This window comes from Microplitis mediator, chromosome 11 (genome assembly GCF_029852145.1).
Source record: "Microplitis mediator isolate UGA2020A chromosome 11, iyMicMedi2.1, whole genome shotgun sequence".
In the NCBI taxonomy this organism is placed as follows: domain Eukaryota; kingdom Metazoa; phylum Arthropoda; class Insecta; order Hymenoptera; family Braconidae; genus Microplitis; species Microplitis mediator.
The window spans coordinates 13,151,029-13,170,099 of record NC_079979.1 but is presented as its reverse complement, the minus strand read 5'-3'; the positions used below and the strand labels follow the sequence as shown (position 1 = coordinate 13,170,099).

Below are 19,071 nucleotides of genomic sequence, written 5' to 3'. Positions count from 1 at the left end.
ATTTTTTCATATTTTTATCGTCAAATTATAAAAAAATTATTATAATTCCACATTTCTAGCCCTACGCATAACACTTGGGGCAAAATGGAACAGCCGAAATTTCTGAAAAAATTATTTTTTTATATTTTTCGGCCGTTTTTCTATGTCAGAGGCAAATTTGGTCACTAAAAATTTATAAAAATTAAATTTTTTTTTTAGTTGAAAAATTTTTGACATAAAGTAAAACTATAGAATTGATTTTTTTTTTTATTAAATAACAATTAGTAATTAAGGTAATCGAGAGTGAACGATTTATTACACTTTAAAAATTTTATTTCGAGTAATATAAAACCAAAAATAGTTGTCAAGAGAAAGAAATACATTCTTAGTGATGAAAACAACTTAAAAAAAAAATAAACGAAAAAAAAAATTTTTTTATCACTTTTTTGAGGGGGGCCGCTCTGCCCCACAAAAAAAAAATTTTTTTTCAGAATTTTGGCAAAATGTCCATAAATTTGTTCGAAATAGGACAAAAGTAAAGTGATCTTATGGTTGAAAGCCACAAAAAATAATAATTGGCTTAGAGGGGGCCGCTCTGCCCCATCCTCCCCTATAGATTTATTGAGCCGCCAGAAATTATGGCAGGAAAAATTAGTAGCATTGTGCCCTCGGCATTGTAGTACGGGTCTTAGGGCCATACTGTTTTGCCGTACTATACATTATAGTAGAATAATGCCGTAATTCTGGGACTTGTTGTAATACTGCCTTGAAATATTTCACATATTATTTTAGTATCTGTCTTGCGACCATACAAACATGGCGTTGAACGCCATGCATTTCCTACCGTGCAATCAACATTTGTGTGACATTGTCTGATTTACTATTTTTAACCTTTGAGTGTAACATTAAAAATTGTGTGCACATTATGTACGCATGCAACTAGAAGAAGACAAAGTAAGCTAGGATGCGTCAAGACAATTGACGAATCCAAAAATGAAAACCAAAATTTTTTTTTTTTCGAAAATGAATTGTAATAGTACTTATTTATTTCTTTATTTCAAAGTATAGAATACAAGAGTATCTTTTTACATTTTCACACTGATAGAAGGATTTTTTTGTATTTAAAAAGATTTGTTAATATTTAATAAATAATTTATTAGAGGATAGGTCCTTAACAAATATTTATTAACAGTTTATAAATCATTTATTAGCAGCGATTTTTTTGTGCTAACCAAATATTTATTACTATTTAACAAATGATTTATTAACATATAGAAAATGATTTATTAATATTTAATAAATCATTTATTAGTATTTACACACTGGATTATGAATATTTAAAAAATTCCTCTTATTATTTTTAGAAAAGTTTTAGTGTTAAAAAAGTTTACAATTAATTTTTTTTTTTATTGCAAGCAAGTATTTGGTGGTAATTCATCCTTTACATTAATCTTCTCGTAATGGGAAATCTGTAAACAAAATAAAATTATTTATCAATAATAAAATTATTTGAAATAACTTTTTGAGAATAATGAATTGAATTTAAAAAAATAATTAGTTGTAAAATAAAAAAGAAACCTACATATTCATTATATTTTTTATTTAAACGAAGTCGTAAACCAACACTAGGGATTATTTCTTTTTGGGTCTCTTCTCGAGTTTTAGTAAGGAATTCACCAAGGATTTCAAAGTCAGTTGTATGGTTTACTAGAGTGGGAATACAAAAGTAAATTCATAAATTTAGTGTTAATTTTAGAAACGGAATATAAAAAATAAAATAGGATGACAAGACAATGAATAGGTTAAGTACTGATGCTACTGAATATACCTTATATGTAACTGTCAACTTACCACAAAAAAATCGAGTATAACTCACTTAAATCCCACGATTGTAGCAAAGCTTCCATTTTATTAATTGTTTTCCACAAAGTGTAAAATAAAAAGCAACTTATCGTATGAAAATCGCAAATAGAGCTAGTTATTCAGCGGGTTATGACGCGCAATAAAAAAAAGGCGCGGAGTCGTATGTCGTATCTACCATGACGCGCACGCACACACGAGTATTCTGTTATGTATATGCATATATATTTTTTTACAACTACGCGTTAAGTATAGCCATCTATCAACACCGACCACCAACAAAATATTTTTTAACTATTAACAAATCTTATTTGGTGGAAATAAATATTTTTTTTAATATATTAAAGCTTCTTAATAGTTACAAAAATTTTGTTCTCATAAAAAATAGATTTTGTTAATACTAACGAATATTGTTAATAGTAAAAAAATATTTTTTCCACCCAAAAAAATATCTGAAAAAGATTTTAATAAATTGATTTATTAAATACAAACAAATCCTTCTATCAGTGCACCTTTAAATCGCAAACTGCTTCTTTATTGGGCGGCTGTGGCCCGACTTGTGCTTGTACTGTACTGCATCATTACAGTGATGCTCTACAACCTCCCTTGTGCAATGGAGGTACAGTGGTGTAGGAAAACCACAGAAAAAACCTAGCCAGTACAGTTTCGGTTTAGGTGAGGCTCTAATGATCCGTGAAATTCCTATTTTACCGATCACTAACTCTTTATCCCACGCCTAACAGTCAGAGACCTTCGTTCGAACCCGGCGCGTGGCTAAACGGCCACCCAACCAAGCAGCAATCCAGTTCGATGCTACTTAACTTTGGTATATAGTAATTTAGCAGTTTGTCTTAGATGTGTAATAACTTTGTATATTTTATTGTAATATTGAGTAAAAAAAAATAAATACTATCAAATAAAACTATTTCATTCTTCATACAAAAATGAATTCTAGGTATTTATAATAGGTATTCTCTCCTGCGTTTCCGATTTGGATAAATATTATTTGTACACTGAAAAAAGCGATCGCTAGCTGCTATAAAAAATACTCGCAAGCAGTTAGGGTTTATTTTTTTCTTCGTAGATGATTCACACTGTTTATGTTAAAAATATTAAAATTATCGTGATAAAACGGCGTGCCCTGACGAGCGAAGGGTGGCAAAACCGCGAGACGGGCGGAGGGTTAATCAAAGAAAAATGAGTTAAATTCATGATCGATGCTAATCTATTTCTAACATCATTTTTTGGTGCTATGAAAATAACAGATTTAATTTAATCATCAACATTAAATAGTTTCGGTTAGTTTACGTATACAAAAAAAGTATTATTATGTCAATTATTGAATTTACAGCAACATACAATCGTCAATTACAAAAAAATCAATTAAAATATTACATTGCATGGTTGCATTATCAACTGTCGTGTTGATTTCTACTTCAGTTAGCAACCGTCCCTTGAGGTGTTTTTATCATTTTTGCGGAGCTTTCAAACATCGTTTTTTTCTATTATTCGCTGCAAAATTTTCCTATCTAAATTAAACATATTTCAAAATTATTAATATTATTATTATTATCGAGATTTTTTTTCCTCTACAGTGATCTATATAAGAACTTTGTTTTTTAGATATAAATTTAATTATCGATTTAATTTCTATGTTGGTTTAAAATATACATGTGATTTGAGTAAAAACATTTGAAAATATGAAGCAGATTATTTTGATCGTCAGCTCAATATTCATTGCATTTGTTTATGGTCAAAATACAATATTGAAAACACAGAGTATACCACACTCAAACTTGCTCTACAATAATGTGGTCATTATTTCGAAATTTTATTATAACACCAGCACACAAAAAAAAATAACATTGTCCGTACACCGGGCGCCACTTACCTACGGGCATGTTTTTCGACCCGCTGAATACAAATTTCAAGTCAGTTTAGGCCGTCCAGTCTTCAACTTCGTGTAAATTGCAAAAAACCCCAAAAAATAGCGAAAATTTAATGTTTTGGCAAGAAAAAAATTTTTATATAATACATGCTCAAAATAAACGCCGTTAAATGCCTAACCTCGGCCTCATAAACTTTTTCATTAAACACTCATCACTTCTGATTGGTCAAATGCAGTGTTTAAACTTTCTTAAAGCATTTGTGCATCCCTTCTACCCCGAAATTCGACGAAAATAGGCGTGATATATTCCTACCTACTCTATAATCCAAGTTGTCAAAATGTTCAAGATAGGTTACCGGGGTGAGCTCACCTTTACCCAAAGCTGCATCACTAGCAAAGAAAATTCCCTAGATTACACATGCGCATAAAATTGATCGGCTAACGATTGTGGATCGTCATTAACTGATGAATGTGTGTCACGTTAAATTTATAACCTGAACTCTAATTTTATCAAAAAGTGATTAAAAGTAAAAATAAATACTACATTTTAATAAAATCAAATCAAAGGAGGATATTAATTAACCTAAATTTTAAGACTTATTAGATTCATATTAAAAAAAAATTTGTTCAAGTTTTTATTTTAAATAATTCACATGTGTTAGACTTCTTATTTGGTTAGTTTTCATGTTTATTGATTAATGAAACAATAATATAAAAAGATTGTTTTAATTTCTATTAAATAAATAAGTACGCAAATTTATTTTTAATAATTAAATGAATAAGCACTTGAGTAATTTATTATGAATAAATAACTTGAAACAAAAAGAAAACATTGATTTCTATAAAGACAAATTATTAAAATAATCGTGACCGCATGACGCCGATGTTATGCATGTAACGACGTTTTAATTTCGAGTATTCATTATATAAAATATCGTAGACAACTAGTGACATCGAGTATTATACTCGATGGCACTAGTTATCTAAGGTACTATTGAGATCTAACGCAAGCATAATTTTCATGTATTTTAATCTGTTAAATACTAATTTCGATCGCACTTTAATCATAAACCGTTTTAAATCTAAAAAAATTGTAAAAAATCATCAAAAACTACAAAAATCGAAGAAAATTGGGATTATTTCGGTATAAAAAATTTTATGGACCCGGATTGCTAAAGATTTTCATGTAATTTAATCTGCTTGATCTGATTTTGCAATAAATTTAGTCCATTGTCCCCTCAAACATTCAAAAAACTGCAAAAAATTGATAAAATAGTAGAAAATCGCTGCTGAAAAAATGGAAAAAAATCTTTTGAACACAACTAAATAAATTTATTGTAATTTTTATTAGCAAAATACAAGATTTAAATCTGAAAATGCAAAAAAATTGTACAATCTATGAAAATGACATATAAACAGAATTAGAAGAATGATTTTCCCAACATTTAAACTGTGTTTCGGTGGTATCGAACTCTTGTATTTTCAAATGATCTATGGAGTGGATTTCTCTTTCATTTGTTATTTTCTTTTGGTAGATCTCTTTTGAGTGTCCAGCAATAGTCTGCCATCATGTTGATATTTCAATTTCCTTGATACCTAGTCTCCATTTCACTTATGTCTTGATGAAAACGTTCTCCCTGTTCTTCACTGTACTCCCCAAGATTCTCAGGAAAGTGGTCGATGTGAGAATCTAGGAAGTGTAATTTTAGATTCATTAAGAATCCTAAATTTTTGTAATTTGTCACTAATTCTTCGACTATTGTCCTGTAATTTTCACTTTTATTATTTCCTAAAAAGTTATGACAAACATTTTTGAAACTTACTCAAGCTGCTCTCTCCGCATCATTTATTTTACCTATAAAATCAGCATCCTGAAATAGAGTTCTAATTTGGGGACCATTAAAAATTTCCTCTTTTAATTTAGCATCACTTATCGCCGGAAACTTTTCTATCAAGTACTGAAAACAATCACCATCCTTGTCCAGAGCTTTGACATATTGTTTTATGAGACCTAGTTTGATGTGAAGTGGCGGTAGCAGATAGTTTGAAGGCTGAATTAATGGTGTTCGTATTACATTATGAGTACCAAAATTTAATTGCACTCTCGTAGGCCATTCTTTTTTCACATAGTGATTCTTTCTATCTCTGCTATCCCACAAACATAGATAGCAAGGATATTTTGTGAATCCTGATTGTTGGCCTAAACGAAGTGTTGCGATTTTGAGATCCCCGCAAATTTGCCATTGGTGTTCTGAATACTTTATCTTATCCAATACAATTCCCAAATTTTCATAGGTCTCTTTAAGCTTCGTCGAAAGGGCTATTGGAATTGGCGCTAATATGTTTCCAATGTGAAGCAAGACAGCTTTGAGACTTCTAGTTGATAAATCAGTAAAGAGTCTCTACTCATCGTCTTTATAGATATTAGGTTTTAATTCATCAACCAAGCCTTTGACATTGGAACAGTACACCACCGAGTTCTCATCGTCCTTTGTGAAAAACTTCCGGAACTCCTCTTCTCTAATCCGATAAAAGTAAGCCGTTCCCTTTTTAGCTAACAAATTTTTATTTTTTAGTCTTGATGCCAGTAATTCAGCTCCATCCTTATGTAAATTTAAATCTCGTATGAGATCATTTAGTTCTTCTCAACTAAATTTTTCAGGGTCTTTCGTTTTCCCATCTGGCATGAAATCTTCATCTTCAAAAATTTCTTCTTTCTCTTCTTCCTCCATTGGCACTTCTTCGTTTTCTACTTCCATCTCTTCAAGAGCTTCGGTTTCATCAACAATAACTGTTTTCTGTGGCTTAACAACTGATGAAACATTGGCGTACTGTATTTTACTTCTATTCGACGAAGTAAAACCGGCAATTTCAGTCATACAGAAGTAACAGTTATGCGAATTAGTTGGTGAAATCCAGATCATGGGAATTGTAAATTTCAAGTTTTCTCTGTTTTTGGTTTTTTTCCATCGTATCAACATAATATTACATCGACCACAAGCAAAGTGTGGGACCTAGGCAGAATCCAAATTTGTAATTTAAATGCAAAAGCATTCTTCATAATTTCGTTTTAATCTATCTGAAAACGTTCTGCGGTTTTTTACCAGCTCAAACTCCCCACAAACGTAACAAAATAGATCAGGACTCTTATTGCATAGATGGGAATTGCTTCTTGTAATAGTATACTCTCCAGTAGCCAAGTTTCCCATTACTGAGGAGCTGCAGTCGCTGAATGACGACGCCTGCGGGCCTGCTTTCTCACCCTGACCAGACGCCGATACTGGGTTTCCGAATCTCTGCATCGTAAAATACTCATCACTTGTACCTGCCATGACGGCACACACGCCGTTAACCCAGGGACTCTGTCAAGTGGTTCTGTTGCCCAGCGTCACCCCGAGGAGGTGCCCTGGTTGCAAGTACAAGCGATTATGCAATAAATTGAAGTCTGCACATCAAAAAAGTTAAAATCCCAACACGATGGCAAATTTTTACTAAATAAAGGAAAAGGTGGAAAAAGAGGTATCCACGTCGTAGATCATTTGAGAATAAAACAGTACAATACCCTCGAAAAACCGTTAAAAATCCGATTTGTGTACATTGTTGGATCTTGATCTTGAATTTTAGAAATAAAAAATACACGAAATTTATTTAATTGTGTTTAAAAGTTTTTTTTCCATTTTTTCAGAAGAAATTTTCTGCTATTTTATCGGATTTTTGCAGTTTTATAAATGTTTGAGGGGACTATGTACCAAATTTATTGCAGAATCAGATCAAGCAGATTAAATTACATGAAAATCTTCGTCAATCCAGGTCCACAAAATTTTTTATACCAAGATAATCTCATTTTTTTTTTATTTTTGCAGTTATTGATGATTTTTTACAATTTTTTTAGAATTAAAAAAGTTTATGATCAAAGTACGATCGAAATTAGTATTTAACAGATCAAAATACATGAAAATTATGCCTGCCTTAGATCTCTAAAGTTTTTTTTCTTGCCAAAACATCGAAATTTCGCTATTTTCTGGGGTTTTTTGCAATTTACTAAAAATTGAAGGCTGGACGGCCTAAACTGACTGAAATTCGGATTCAGCGGGTCGAAAAACATGCCCGTTGATAGGTGGCGCCCGGTGTACAGACAATTTTTTTTTTTGTGTGCCGGTGTAATTATTGTCATTAATTTATTTCGAAATTTTACCATAGAAAAAATTACTTGGAAACTGTTATCTGAACCATACAAATCCTATAATATCTGATAAACAAATCAGTGACATGATATATGACGCCTTAGAGGAATCAGAGTTATCTCCATCAGTTATACTGATCAATGAAGATTTTCAATCAAAACCGCCCTAACCCCTATTTCTACCGGCATACCCCAGCTATATATTGTCAGGAGATTCGCCGCAGAAACTGAAATCTATTCTTAAACAATTATAGTCATCACAATGGTGGAGTATAGAATCAATTTACATGGCTCTCAATCTTGGACCAAACTCGTGCGAAAATGCCCAAGCATCTCTTCAAGTCTTATGGGAAATGAATTTGTTATCTTCATTTTACGTGTGTGCAAAAAATGATTTGATGGTATACATGTTCAACCCTCTCACCAATAGAGCACCGAAATCATGGACAGAAGTAGAAATTAAGAACAAAGAACCCGATGATCCGTGGACACTCTATGGTCAACCGTACTCGGAAGGTAATTTTAATCACAACATTAATTACAAAATTAAATAATAGATCTAACGGATTTCGTTTTATAGATCAAGAATTCCGTCAGAGCTTGTTTTTCGACAAAACGAAGAAACTTGACGGCTACAAAATAAATGCTGTCACAAATACTTTGCGAAACAAAACGTGGGAGCCGAATAGGATTTACATTCTGACGACTATCAAAGACAAAGTTACACCGTTTCAAATTCCAATGTTTACATCAATTTTTTCCTGCATGAATGTAACGCCACTGATTTATTTCGATTTACCAGGTGCGGCAGTATCCTCCAAAGAAATCGGTTTTGTAAAAGGTTTAATGAACGGATCCTATGATATTACTATGGCTACGCGCCCCGTGGGAGATGATTACAATGTTTCGTATATGTTTCTAATGCGAGATTTAAACCTCGCGATATTGACTCAACATCGTAAATTTTTAACTCCGTTCGAAAAAATTCGTCGCTATTACAGCATCGGTGTTATATTGCTCTCCAGTCTCGTTCTTGCGATGACATCGCTATTGATAACTATTTATTACAAACGAAATTTCATAGAGGCTTCAACAGAAGTTCTGAGAATGGCTCTCAGTGCCAGTATAAACATACCGTTAATTACTTTTCCAATCAGAATATACTTCTTTGGAGTTTTATTACTGATATTAATTATCAACGCGACATTTCAAGGACACATAGCATCATTTCTAACAAAACCCGAACGTATAACCGTTGATAGTTTGACCAGTTTACTCGAATTAGGGTACAAGATTTATATACCCCGTATAGCTGTGAAATCGTTTACTTTTATGGAACGTAAGATAATAGCTGACCTTAGTATCGATTGTTCACAGCGCGTGCTGAACGATTCTAATGTAGCTTGTATTGGATACGTAAATCATTTATTAGCGATTGCGGATAATCATGATTCTTTGCATATCTCACCGGTAATAGATCACCTGACGGCTGCGCTCCTGATTCGCGACGATTGGCCGATAAAAAATAAAGGTAACGACATTCTACGGAAACACGCCGAATTTGGGCTGTATAATTTTTGGGATCATCAATTAAGTATAGATCCGTTAATAAAACTACATTCCAAAGAATTATTTTTGACCGAAGCGCGATACCGTCCCATTAAATTTGAGGATATAGATTTTGCTTTTATAATATTGGGAATCTGTTTGGTTCCCGCGACAATTGTTTTTATTTTTGAAGTCTATTATGGATATTATATATATTGCGATTAATCATCAATATTTGTGTAACATTGTCTGATTTACTATTTTCAACCTTCGAGTGTAACACTAACTCGTGTGTGTGTTCACACGATACATTATGTACGAATGCAACTGAAAGAAGCCAAGGTAAACTAGGAAGCGTCAGACAATTAGTGGATATAACAATGAGATCCGAAATTTTGTTTTTAAAAATGAATGGTAATTGTAATTTAGCAGTTTCTAATTATTTTGAATAAGTTTCCGGTGCCCAAAAATAATTTAACTAGAGATTTGTTTCATCTTGGATGTGTGACAACTTTGTATATTCGTTCATAATATTGAGTCAAATGAATAAATACTATCAAATAAAATGTATTTCATGCTTCATACAAAAATGAATTCTAGGTATATGAAATTGGTACACTCATTTGCGTTCTTCGACCTCTATAAATAATATTTGTTCACTAGAATAATAATCACTAGCAGTTAGCATTTATTTTTTTCAGTGTAGATGATTCACACTGATTATTTATAATTTAGTTGTATTCTGAATTAACAGAAAGATCAAAGTCCAACTTATCTCGGTCGGTGAATTTGCACCGGTAAAATAATTAGCTCCTGACAAACGTAAAAATGGCAAACTTTTTTCTTCGAATTTTTTGTGACAAGAGACTACAGAGAATATGGATTCATCGTGCCCCTTTTCTTCCTATATATATGAGGATTGTGATTGTATTTATAATTACCGTGTTTGTCATCATTATTTTCACTATTGACTTTACTTTAACACGCATTCGGTGAATAGAATGTTAAATTACAATGTATTGAAAAATAAAGTGGAAATTATCTCGACGTGTCTATCTCTACTTCAAAAGGTGATGATTCAGTAAAGTGTTTCCATCATTCTTGTAAAGCATTCAAAGATCGTTTGTTTCGATAATTCGAAGTAGTATTCAATTTTGATTGAGAATCGTAATTATCATCACATTCAATATGATTTTTATGTAAATTTTGGTTATGCATGTAATGTTTATATATTTTATATTATAGATTTTTTTGAAACCTTGACATAAGTTAATGAGCCTTCATAAAATTTTCATACAGTTTTCTACTGCGTGTATAATTTTTTTTTCGTTGCATAAAATATTTACAGGATTTACCAGCAGGTTAAATATTGATAGCAAATTGAGAATGAAATTGGCCAACTCTGGTTGCAATTTATAAAAATGAACTTTCGAAAAAAGATGGTGCAGTTAATCTATACACCTTTTATTTTTTATTCTCTGTGAAAGCCGTTTGAATGATACTTCATCTAAGTGTCTGTATGATAAGTTTATCGTAAAGAAAAGTAACTGGAAGATCTATTTCTTACTATTCGTTGAAAAATTTTGATTTGACTTTGTAACTGTACGAAATTTTAAAATGAATTTAATTATTAAAATTATGTATAGAAATGAAAACTGATTCACTTGTAAAAAATGTAATAATATTCCCTGTAGATGTAAGATAAAATTTTGTAATGAATCATAACAAAGGAAAGTTAAAAATCGATCTTGATCTGATATGAATTTAAAAATACTATTGAACTCCCAACAAACATAAACATGGAACTTTTAGGAGAGGGGCCACAGACATAAGGATCCGTTTTGCCCCATTTTTCCCATATATGAGAATTATTATTGTATGTATAATTACCCTGATCGCTATCATTATTTTTACTATTGATTTTACTTCAACACGCATTCGTTAAATGAAAAAACAATGGATTGAAAAATAAAGTTAAGAGAAAAGTATCACCTGACATGTATATTTCTACTTCAGTTGGTGATGAGCCTGTAAAGTGTTCCCATCATTTTCGCGAAGCTTTCGAAGATCGTTCATTTTGACAATTGGCAGCAGTCTTTATTTTTTAATTAAATATTATAAGAAATAATTATTGTTAACATTTTCAACAAATTTAAATAATTATTAATAGTGTGAATCTAGTAACAAATTTTAAATATGAAACCGGTTATTTTAATTATCAGCTCAGTGCTGAGTGCATTCGTTTTCTGTGAAAATAAAATATTTGAAACCCAGACCATGCAACATTCCAATTCGATTGATGATAATCTCGTAAGTATTTCATTCTATAAATATTACTAAAATTTCATTATAAAAAGTTAAAATATTGCATTACAGAAAAAACTGCTTAGAACTTGTTTTTTGAATCATACAAATCCTATAATAATTGATGAAAAGTTCAATACAATGATTTATGAAGCCATAGAAGAATCACAGCTATCACCGTCAGTCATGCTGATCAACGAAGATTTTCAATCCAAACCACCCAAACCATTATTTCTACCGACATACCCGACCTATATATTGCCAGGAGATTCACCGCACAAACTGAAATCTATTCTTAAACAATTAAAGTCATCGCAATGGTGGAGTACAGAATCCATTTTCATTGCGGTGGATTTGGGAACAAACTCGTGTAAAAATTCCCACACATCTCTTCAAGTCTTATGGGAAATGAATTTGTTATCTTCATTTTACGTGTGTACCAAAAATGATTTGATGATTTACATGTTCAACCCTTTCACCAATAGAGTACCGAAATTATGGACAGAAGTAGAGATTGGGAACAAAGCATCCGATGATACGTGGACACTTTACAGCCAAACGTATTCGGAAGGTAACTTTAGTCACAATATTAAATACAAAATTAAACAAGAGATGTAATAGATTTGTTTTATAGATCAAGAATTCTGTGAGAGCTTGTTTTTCGACAAAACGAAGAAACTTGATGGCTACAAAATAAATGCTGTCGCGAATACTTTGCACAACAGAACGTGGGAGCCTCATAAAATTTACAATCTTACGACTATAAAAGACAAACTTTCACCAGTTCAAAATCATTTGTTTCCATCAATTTTTTCCGGCATGAATGTAACGCCACTGATTTATTTCGATTTACCAGGTGCCCCAGTATCCTCCAAAGAAATCGGTTTTGTAAAAGGTTTAATAAACGGATCCTATGATATTGCTTTGGCTGCGCGCCCCGTGGGAGATGATTACAATGTTTCATATATGTTTTTAATGAAGGATGTAGGACTTTCGATATTGACTCAACACCGTAAATTTTTAACTCCGTTCGAAAAAATTTGTCGCTATTACAGCATCGGTGTTATATTGCTCTCCAGTCTCGTTCTTGCGATGACATCGCTATTGATAACTATTTATTACAAACGAAATTTCGTAGTGGCTTCTACAGAAGTTCTGAGAATGGCTCTCAGCGCAAGTACAGATATACCGTTAATTACTTTTCCAATCAGAATATACTTCTTTGGAGTTTTATTACTGATATTAATTATCAACGCGACATTTCAAGGACACATAGCGTCATTCCTAACAAAACCTGAACGTATAACCGTTGATAGTTTGACTAGTTTACACGAATTAGGGTACAAGATTTATATACCTCGCATTGCTTTGAAATCGTCTATTTTTATGAAACGTAATATAAATGCTGAAACTAGTATCGATTGCACACAGCGCGTTCTGGACGATCCTAATGTAGCTTGTATTGGATACTTAACTCATTTATTAGCGCTCGCGAATAATAATGACTCTTTGCATGTCTCACCGGTAATAGATCGTTTTATGGCTGTAGTCCTGATTCGCGACGATTGGCCGTTAAAAAATAAAGGTGATGACATTCTACGGAAACACGCAGAATTCGGGCTGCATTGTTTTTGGAGTCGTCAATTAAATGTAGATCCGTTACTAAAACTACAGTCGAAAGAATTATTATTAACCGAAGCGCGTTATCGTCCAATTAAATTTGAGGATGTAGATTTTGCTTTTATAATATTTGGAATTTGTTTGGTGCCTGCGGCAATTGTTTTCATTTTTGAGATCTATTATGGATATTATATATATTGCGATTAATTATTAACATTTGTGTGACATTGTCTGATTTACTATTTGTAACCTTCGAGTGTAACACTACCAATTGTGTGTGCATTATGTACGTCCGCAAATAGAAGAAGACAAGTTAAACTAGGATGCGTCAGACAATTGACGAATCCAAAAATAAAAATCAAAATTTTTTATTTTCGAAAATGAATTGTAATAGTTATTTAGCAGTTTGTCTTAAATGTGTGTTAACTTTGTATATTTAATTGCAATATCGAGTAAAAAAATAAATACTATCAAATGAAACATATTTCATTATTCATAAAAAAATGAATTCTAGTTATTTAAAATGGGTATTCTTATCTGTGGTTTCGATTTGCATAAATAATATTTGTACACTGAAAAACGCGATCGCTAGCTGCTACAGAAAATACTCGCTAGCAGTTAGTGTTTATTTTTAGGTAGATTTCTTTAGAAATCGGACTATTGCAATGGGTCTTATGTTAGAATTATCAAAGAATTTTGCCACCATTTATCTTATTTTACCTAGTATAGTCAAAAAAGACTATTTACTCAAAAGTTTATAGATTTATGTATGTATGTATGTATATATATATATATATATATATATATATATATATATATATATATATATATGTCGGAGATAAAATAATACTTGGGTTTTTCCTGAGACTTGGGAAAGTCCCAACTATATTGAGTTTGTTTTTAGACAATAAAAACTTAGTAAAAATATTTTACAATTTAATCCGCTTAAGATTTTGTTAGTTTTCATATTTACGTTTATGACGGTAGACTTAAGTCGAAGGAGCCCGTCTGGGCATCCAACGTAGACACGATCGAGAGATAGCAATATTTTCGGTATAATGAGTTTTTAAACATATGGAAGTAATTGTACGAGTTTGTAAAATTACCTGAGATATAGTTTTGGTCGATTCAGGGACTCAAGAATATTGGGTACAGAGAGTTAGTTCTAATTGAGCAAAGGAACGGACAACATTGCTATCCGACCGATCGTGTATTCGTTTCGATTTTAATTTTACCGCCGTATACATTTTACAACAGTAACTAGAATATTTTCAATAGTTGTTATTCTCTAGTAAACTAATCGCTTGTAATAATTTGTGTATTTAATATTGTGTAATATTTGATATTTTGTAATCTTTGATATTTTCTCGGATACTTTAATATTGTGTAGTTGTCCGATACTGATATTATTGCTTGTAATCTTATTGTTTAGTGTATACGATATTTGTGAGTAGTAATTACCTGTGTGTGTTCGTTAAATTGTTTAATAAATAAGATGAGTGGCAAAGATAACGGCGTAGACCCGAGTCTCATTAATACCTCAACTGGTAATTCGACATATATATATATATATATATATATATATATATATATATATATATATATATATATATATATATATATATATATTAGACCGGTTCAAAAAAATCAACTATTTTTTTTTTTTTAAAACCCGCAGTGAAAAAAAATTGTCTACAAAAATGATTTGATGACATTTTATAATAAGTATGATTGTTTTGCCGGAAAAGTAAAAAGATCTCAAAATTTACTCTTACTTGACTTCGAGATCCAATAACTTTTGAACAGATGGATTTGTCGAAAAATGATAAGAGACTTTTTTTGTAGAGCGTTAAATTCCCTACAAAAATATATGCTGGGCTTATTCGAATAATCAGCCATTGCCATGGTGAAAAATTCCAAACTGAAAAAGTATTTTTTTCCATGTTATTTAAACGTAAAATAAAAAATATACGATGAGCGACCTTTCAAAATTGATATTAAGAGCTCTCGTTTTCACAGACTTCTTTTTTTATGACTAGGAAGATATTTCACTGCGGGTTTTGAAAAAAAAAAAATTGTCGATTTTTTTGAACCGTTCTAATATATATATAGGTATATATGATATAATGCGCCTTGTTATCACGATAGAGCCCGCAATTCTTAACGGATTTTAATGAAATTTTATAGACTTATTCAATGGACGATTACCTTGGTCAAGTTCGAAGATGAGCCCAATCGGACGTTTAGTTTGGAAGTTGTGGGTGTTTGAAATTTTTTTTGATTTTCATAAAAATGAATTTTCTGGCTTTATCCTTAAATAACTTTTGAACCGAAAATAATAACTCAATTCTGTACAAAAATCTCAAAATTTGGACGATTAGCTTTAATTTTCACTGTAATACTTGATTTTTTTAAACATCTTTTCTAACAATTTGATGATATCGAAAATTTCACAAAAAATAAAAAAATCTTATTTTTGCAGCTTAGTCTTCTAATAACTTCTAAATGATAAGGCATAACTCATTTCCTTGAAATCCATGTTTAAGCTTACAAAATAAGTATTAATTACACTTTTGTAGCTCTATTGTATTTACATAAGAAATCTACCTTCCATATTCCGGGTAAGGCCGGATGGCTCTTTTTTCAGTGTAGATGATTCACACTGTTTATTTTATATTTAGTATTATTCTGAAATAACAGAAAGGTAAAAGTCCAACTTACCCTGGTCGGAGAATTTGCATTGGTAAACGAATCAGCTTTTGACAACCATAGAAATAGAACTTTTTTTATAGGATATTTGAAAAGATGATTCTACAGAGATTACGGACCCATCTTGCCCCTTTCCTACCTATATATGATGATTGTTTTTATATTTATAATTACCGGGTTTGTTATCATTATTATTACTATTGATTTTACTGCAACACGCATTCGTTGAATAAAATACAATGGATTGAAACATAAAGTGTAAAGTATCACTTGACGTGTCTATCTGTACTTCAGTAGGTGATGAGACTAAAAAGTGTTTTCATCATTTTTGTAAAGCTTTCAAAGGTCGTTCATTTTTACGGTTCGAAGCAGTATTTACTTTTTATTGAGAAAAATTATTATTATTTCCAACATACTAACGTAATTTTTAATAGAGCACAGATCGTGTGAAAAAATTTTAAACATGAAACCAGTTATTTTGATCATCTGCGCAGTACTGAGTGCATTCGTTTTCTGTGAAAATAAAATATTTAAAACCCAGACTACACAATACTCAAGTTCAATTAATGATCATCTCGTAAGTATTTCATATTATGAATACTACTTCTAGGTTATGTATAAATTACAGTTGGAATACTGCATTACAGAAAAAATTACTTGGAACCTGTTTTCTGAACCATACGAATCCTATAATATCTGATGAACAATTTAGTGACATCATATATGAAGCCTTAGAGGGATCACAGTTATCACCATCAGTAATGCTGATCAATGAAGATTTCCAATCAAAACCACCCAAACCACTATTTCTACCGGCATACCCCAGCTATATATTATCAGGAAATTCGCCGCCAAAACTAAAATCTATTCTCACACAATTAAAGTCATCGCAATGGTGGAGTATAGAATCCATTTTCATTTCGGTGGATTTGGGAACAAACTCGTGTAAAAATGCCCAAACATCTCTTCAAGTCTTATGGGAAATGAATTTGTTATCTTCATTTTACGTGTGTATCAAAAACGATTTGATGATTTACATGTTCAACCCTTTCACCAATAGAGCACCGGAATTATGGACAGAAGTAGAAATTAAGAACAAAGAATCCGATGATCCGTGGACACTCTATAGCCAACCATATTCAGAAGGTAACTTTAATCACAATATTAATTACAAAATTGAATAGAAGCGAGATCTAATGGATTTTGTTTTGTAGACCAAGAATTCCAAAAGAGTTTATTTTTCGACAAAACGAAGAAACTTGCCGGCTACAAGATAAATGCTGTCGCGAATACTGTGCGGAACAGAACGTGGAAGCCTAATAAAATTTATAATCTAACGACTATGCAAGACAAACTTGCATCAATTCAGAATCATTTGTTCACATCAATGTGTTCCTACATGAATGTAACGCCACTGATTTATTTCGATTTACCAGGTGCGCCAGTATCCTCCAAAGAAATCGGTTTTGTAAAAGGTCTAATAAACGGATCCTATGATATTGCTTTTTCTCCGCGCCCCGTGGGAGATGATTACAATGTTTCATATATGTTTCTGATGAGAGATGTAGGACTCGTGATATTGACTCAACATCGTAAATTCTTAACTCCCTTTGAAAAAATCAATCGGTATTATAGCACAGGTGTTATACTGCTCTCTAGTCTCGTCCTTGCAATGACATCACTATTGATAACTATTTATTACAAACGAAATTTTGTAGAGGCTTCGACAGAAGTTCTGAGAATGGCTCTCAGTGCCAGTATAGAAATACCGTTAATTACTTTTCCAATCAGAATATACTTTTTCGGCATTTTATTACTAATATTAATCATCAATGCGACATTTCAAGGACACATAGCATTATTTCTAACAAAACCTGAACGTATAACCGTTGATAGTTTGACCAGTTTACACGAATTAGGGTACAAGCTTTACATACCTCGTATAGCTTTGAAATCTTCAATTTTTATGAAACGTAAGATCAATGTTGAGCCTAGTATCGATTGCACACAGCGCGTTCTGGACGATCCCAATGTAGCTTGTATTGGAGACACAAATCGTCTATTAGCGATCGCGGATAATAATGATTCTTTGCATATCTCACCGATAATAGATCGCTTCATGCCTGTGATCTTAATTCGCGACGATTGGCCGTTAAGAAATAAAGGTAATGACATTCTACGGAAACATGCAGAATTCGGGCTGCATGATTTTTGGGATCATAAATTAAGTATAGATCCGTTAAAAAAATTGCATTCCAAAGAATCATTGTTGACCGAAGCACGTTATCGTCCAATTAAATTTGAGGATGTAGATTTTGCTTTTATAATATTTGGAATCTGTTTGGTGCCCGCGACAATTGTTTTCACTTTCGAAATCTATTATGGATATTATGTATATTGCGATTAATTATTAACGTTTATGTGACATTATCTGATTTACGATTTTTAACCTTCGAGTGTAACACTATAAATTGTGTGTTTGTTCACACGATACGTTATGTACGCATGCAACTAAAATAAGCCAAGGTAACCTAGGAAGCGCAGACAATTGGCGGGTATAGAAATGAAAACTGGAATTTTGTTTTCAAAAATGAATTGAAATAGTAATTTATCAGTTAATATTCATTTTCAATAAGCTTCAGGTGCCTGAAAATAATTTTACCAGAGATTTTTTTTTGTCTTAGATGTGTGACAACTTTGTATGATTGTTCATAATATTGAGTCAAATAAATAAATACTATCAAATAAAATGTGTCTCATGCTTCATACAAAAATGAATTCTAGGTATTTGAAACTGGTACTTTCATTTGTGTTTTTCGACCTCTATAAATAATATTTGTACACTAAAATACACTGTAAAAAGAGCGGTGTTAAAAATGGACTCGTTTTAACTCCGCCCGGTGTAAAAATGAAATTACACCGGTGTAGGAGGAGTAATACACCGGTGTTAAAAATACCGGTGTTAAATAGGGGTAACCGG

The 19,071-nt window shown here is 31.8% G+C and overlaps 2 protein-coding genes and 1 long non-coding RNA gene across 3 annotated transcripts; 2 read left to right on the top strand and 1 right to left on the bottom strand.

Annotated features, from left to right (window-relative positions):
* Positions 1 to 1,209: 1,209 nt before the first annotated feature.
* LOC130677777 (uncharacterized) lies at positions 1,210 to 2,158 on the bottom strand. The gene is made up of 3 exons (XR_008991701.1): positions 1,831 to 2,158; positions 1,562 to 1,686; positions 1,210 to 1,448 (listed from the first exon to the last, which is right to left on the bottom strand). It is a non-coding gene; the product is annotated as an uncharacterized LOC130677777 (long non-coding RNA).
* A 9,396-nt stretch (positions 2,159 to 11,554) lies between these two features.
* Positions 11,555 to 13,987, top strand: LOC130677501 (uncharacterized). The gene is made up of 3 exons (XM_057484269.1): positions 11,555 to 11,768; positions 11,835 to 12,333; positions 12,397 to 13,987. Exons 1-3 carry the CDS (start codon positions 11,655 to 11,657, stop codon positions 13,587 to 13,589), a joined length of 1,806 nt encoding a protein of 601 aa, XP_057340252.1. The 5' UTR covers positions 11,555 to 11,654; the 3' UTR covers positions 13,590 to 13,987.
* Positions 13,988 to 16,388: 2,401 nt separating this feature from the next.
* On the top strand, positions 16,389 to 18,711 carry LOC130677518 (uncharacterized). The gene is made up of 3 exons (XM_057484291.1): positions 16,389 to 16,668; positions 16,739 to 17,237; positions 17,306 to 18,711. The coding sequence occupies exons 1-3, from the start codon at positions 16,555 to 16,557 to the stop codon at positions 18,496 to 18,498; spliced, it is 1,806 nt and encodes a 601-aa protein (XP_057340274.1). The 5' UTR covers positions 16,389 to 16,554; the 3' UTR covers positions 18,499 to 18,711.
* Positions 18,712 to 19,071: the final 360 nt, after the last annotated feature.

Bases quoted from the DNA above. Each gene is read 5' to 3' on its own strand.
- LOC130677518 (XM_057484291.1), top strand. From the start codon at position 16,555: ATGAAACCAGTTATTTTGATCATCTGCGCAGTACTGAGTGCATTCGTT. The intron at 16,669-16,738 runs GTAAGTATTTCA...ACTGCATTACAG, and splicing joins GTTCAATTAATGATCATCTC to AAAAAATTACTTGGAACCTG. The intron at 17,238-17,305 runs GTAACTTTAATC...TTTGTTTTGTAG, and splicing joins TAGCCAACCATATTCAGAAG to ACCAAGAATTCCAAAAGAGT.
- LOC130677501 (XM_057484269.1), top strand. From the start codon at position 11,655: ATGAAACCGGTTATTTTAATTATCAGCTCAGTGCTGAGTGCATTCGTT. The intron at 11,769-11,834 runs GTAAGTATTTCA...ATTGCATTACAG, and splicing joins ATTCGATTGATGATAATCTC to AAAAAACTGCTTAGAACTTG. The intron at 12,334-12,396 runs GTAACTTTAGTC...TTTGTTTTATAG, and splicing joins CAGCCAAACGTATTCGGAAG to ATCAAGAATTCTGTGAGAGC.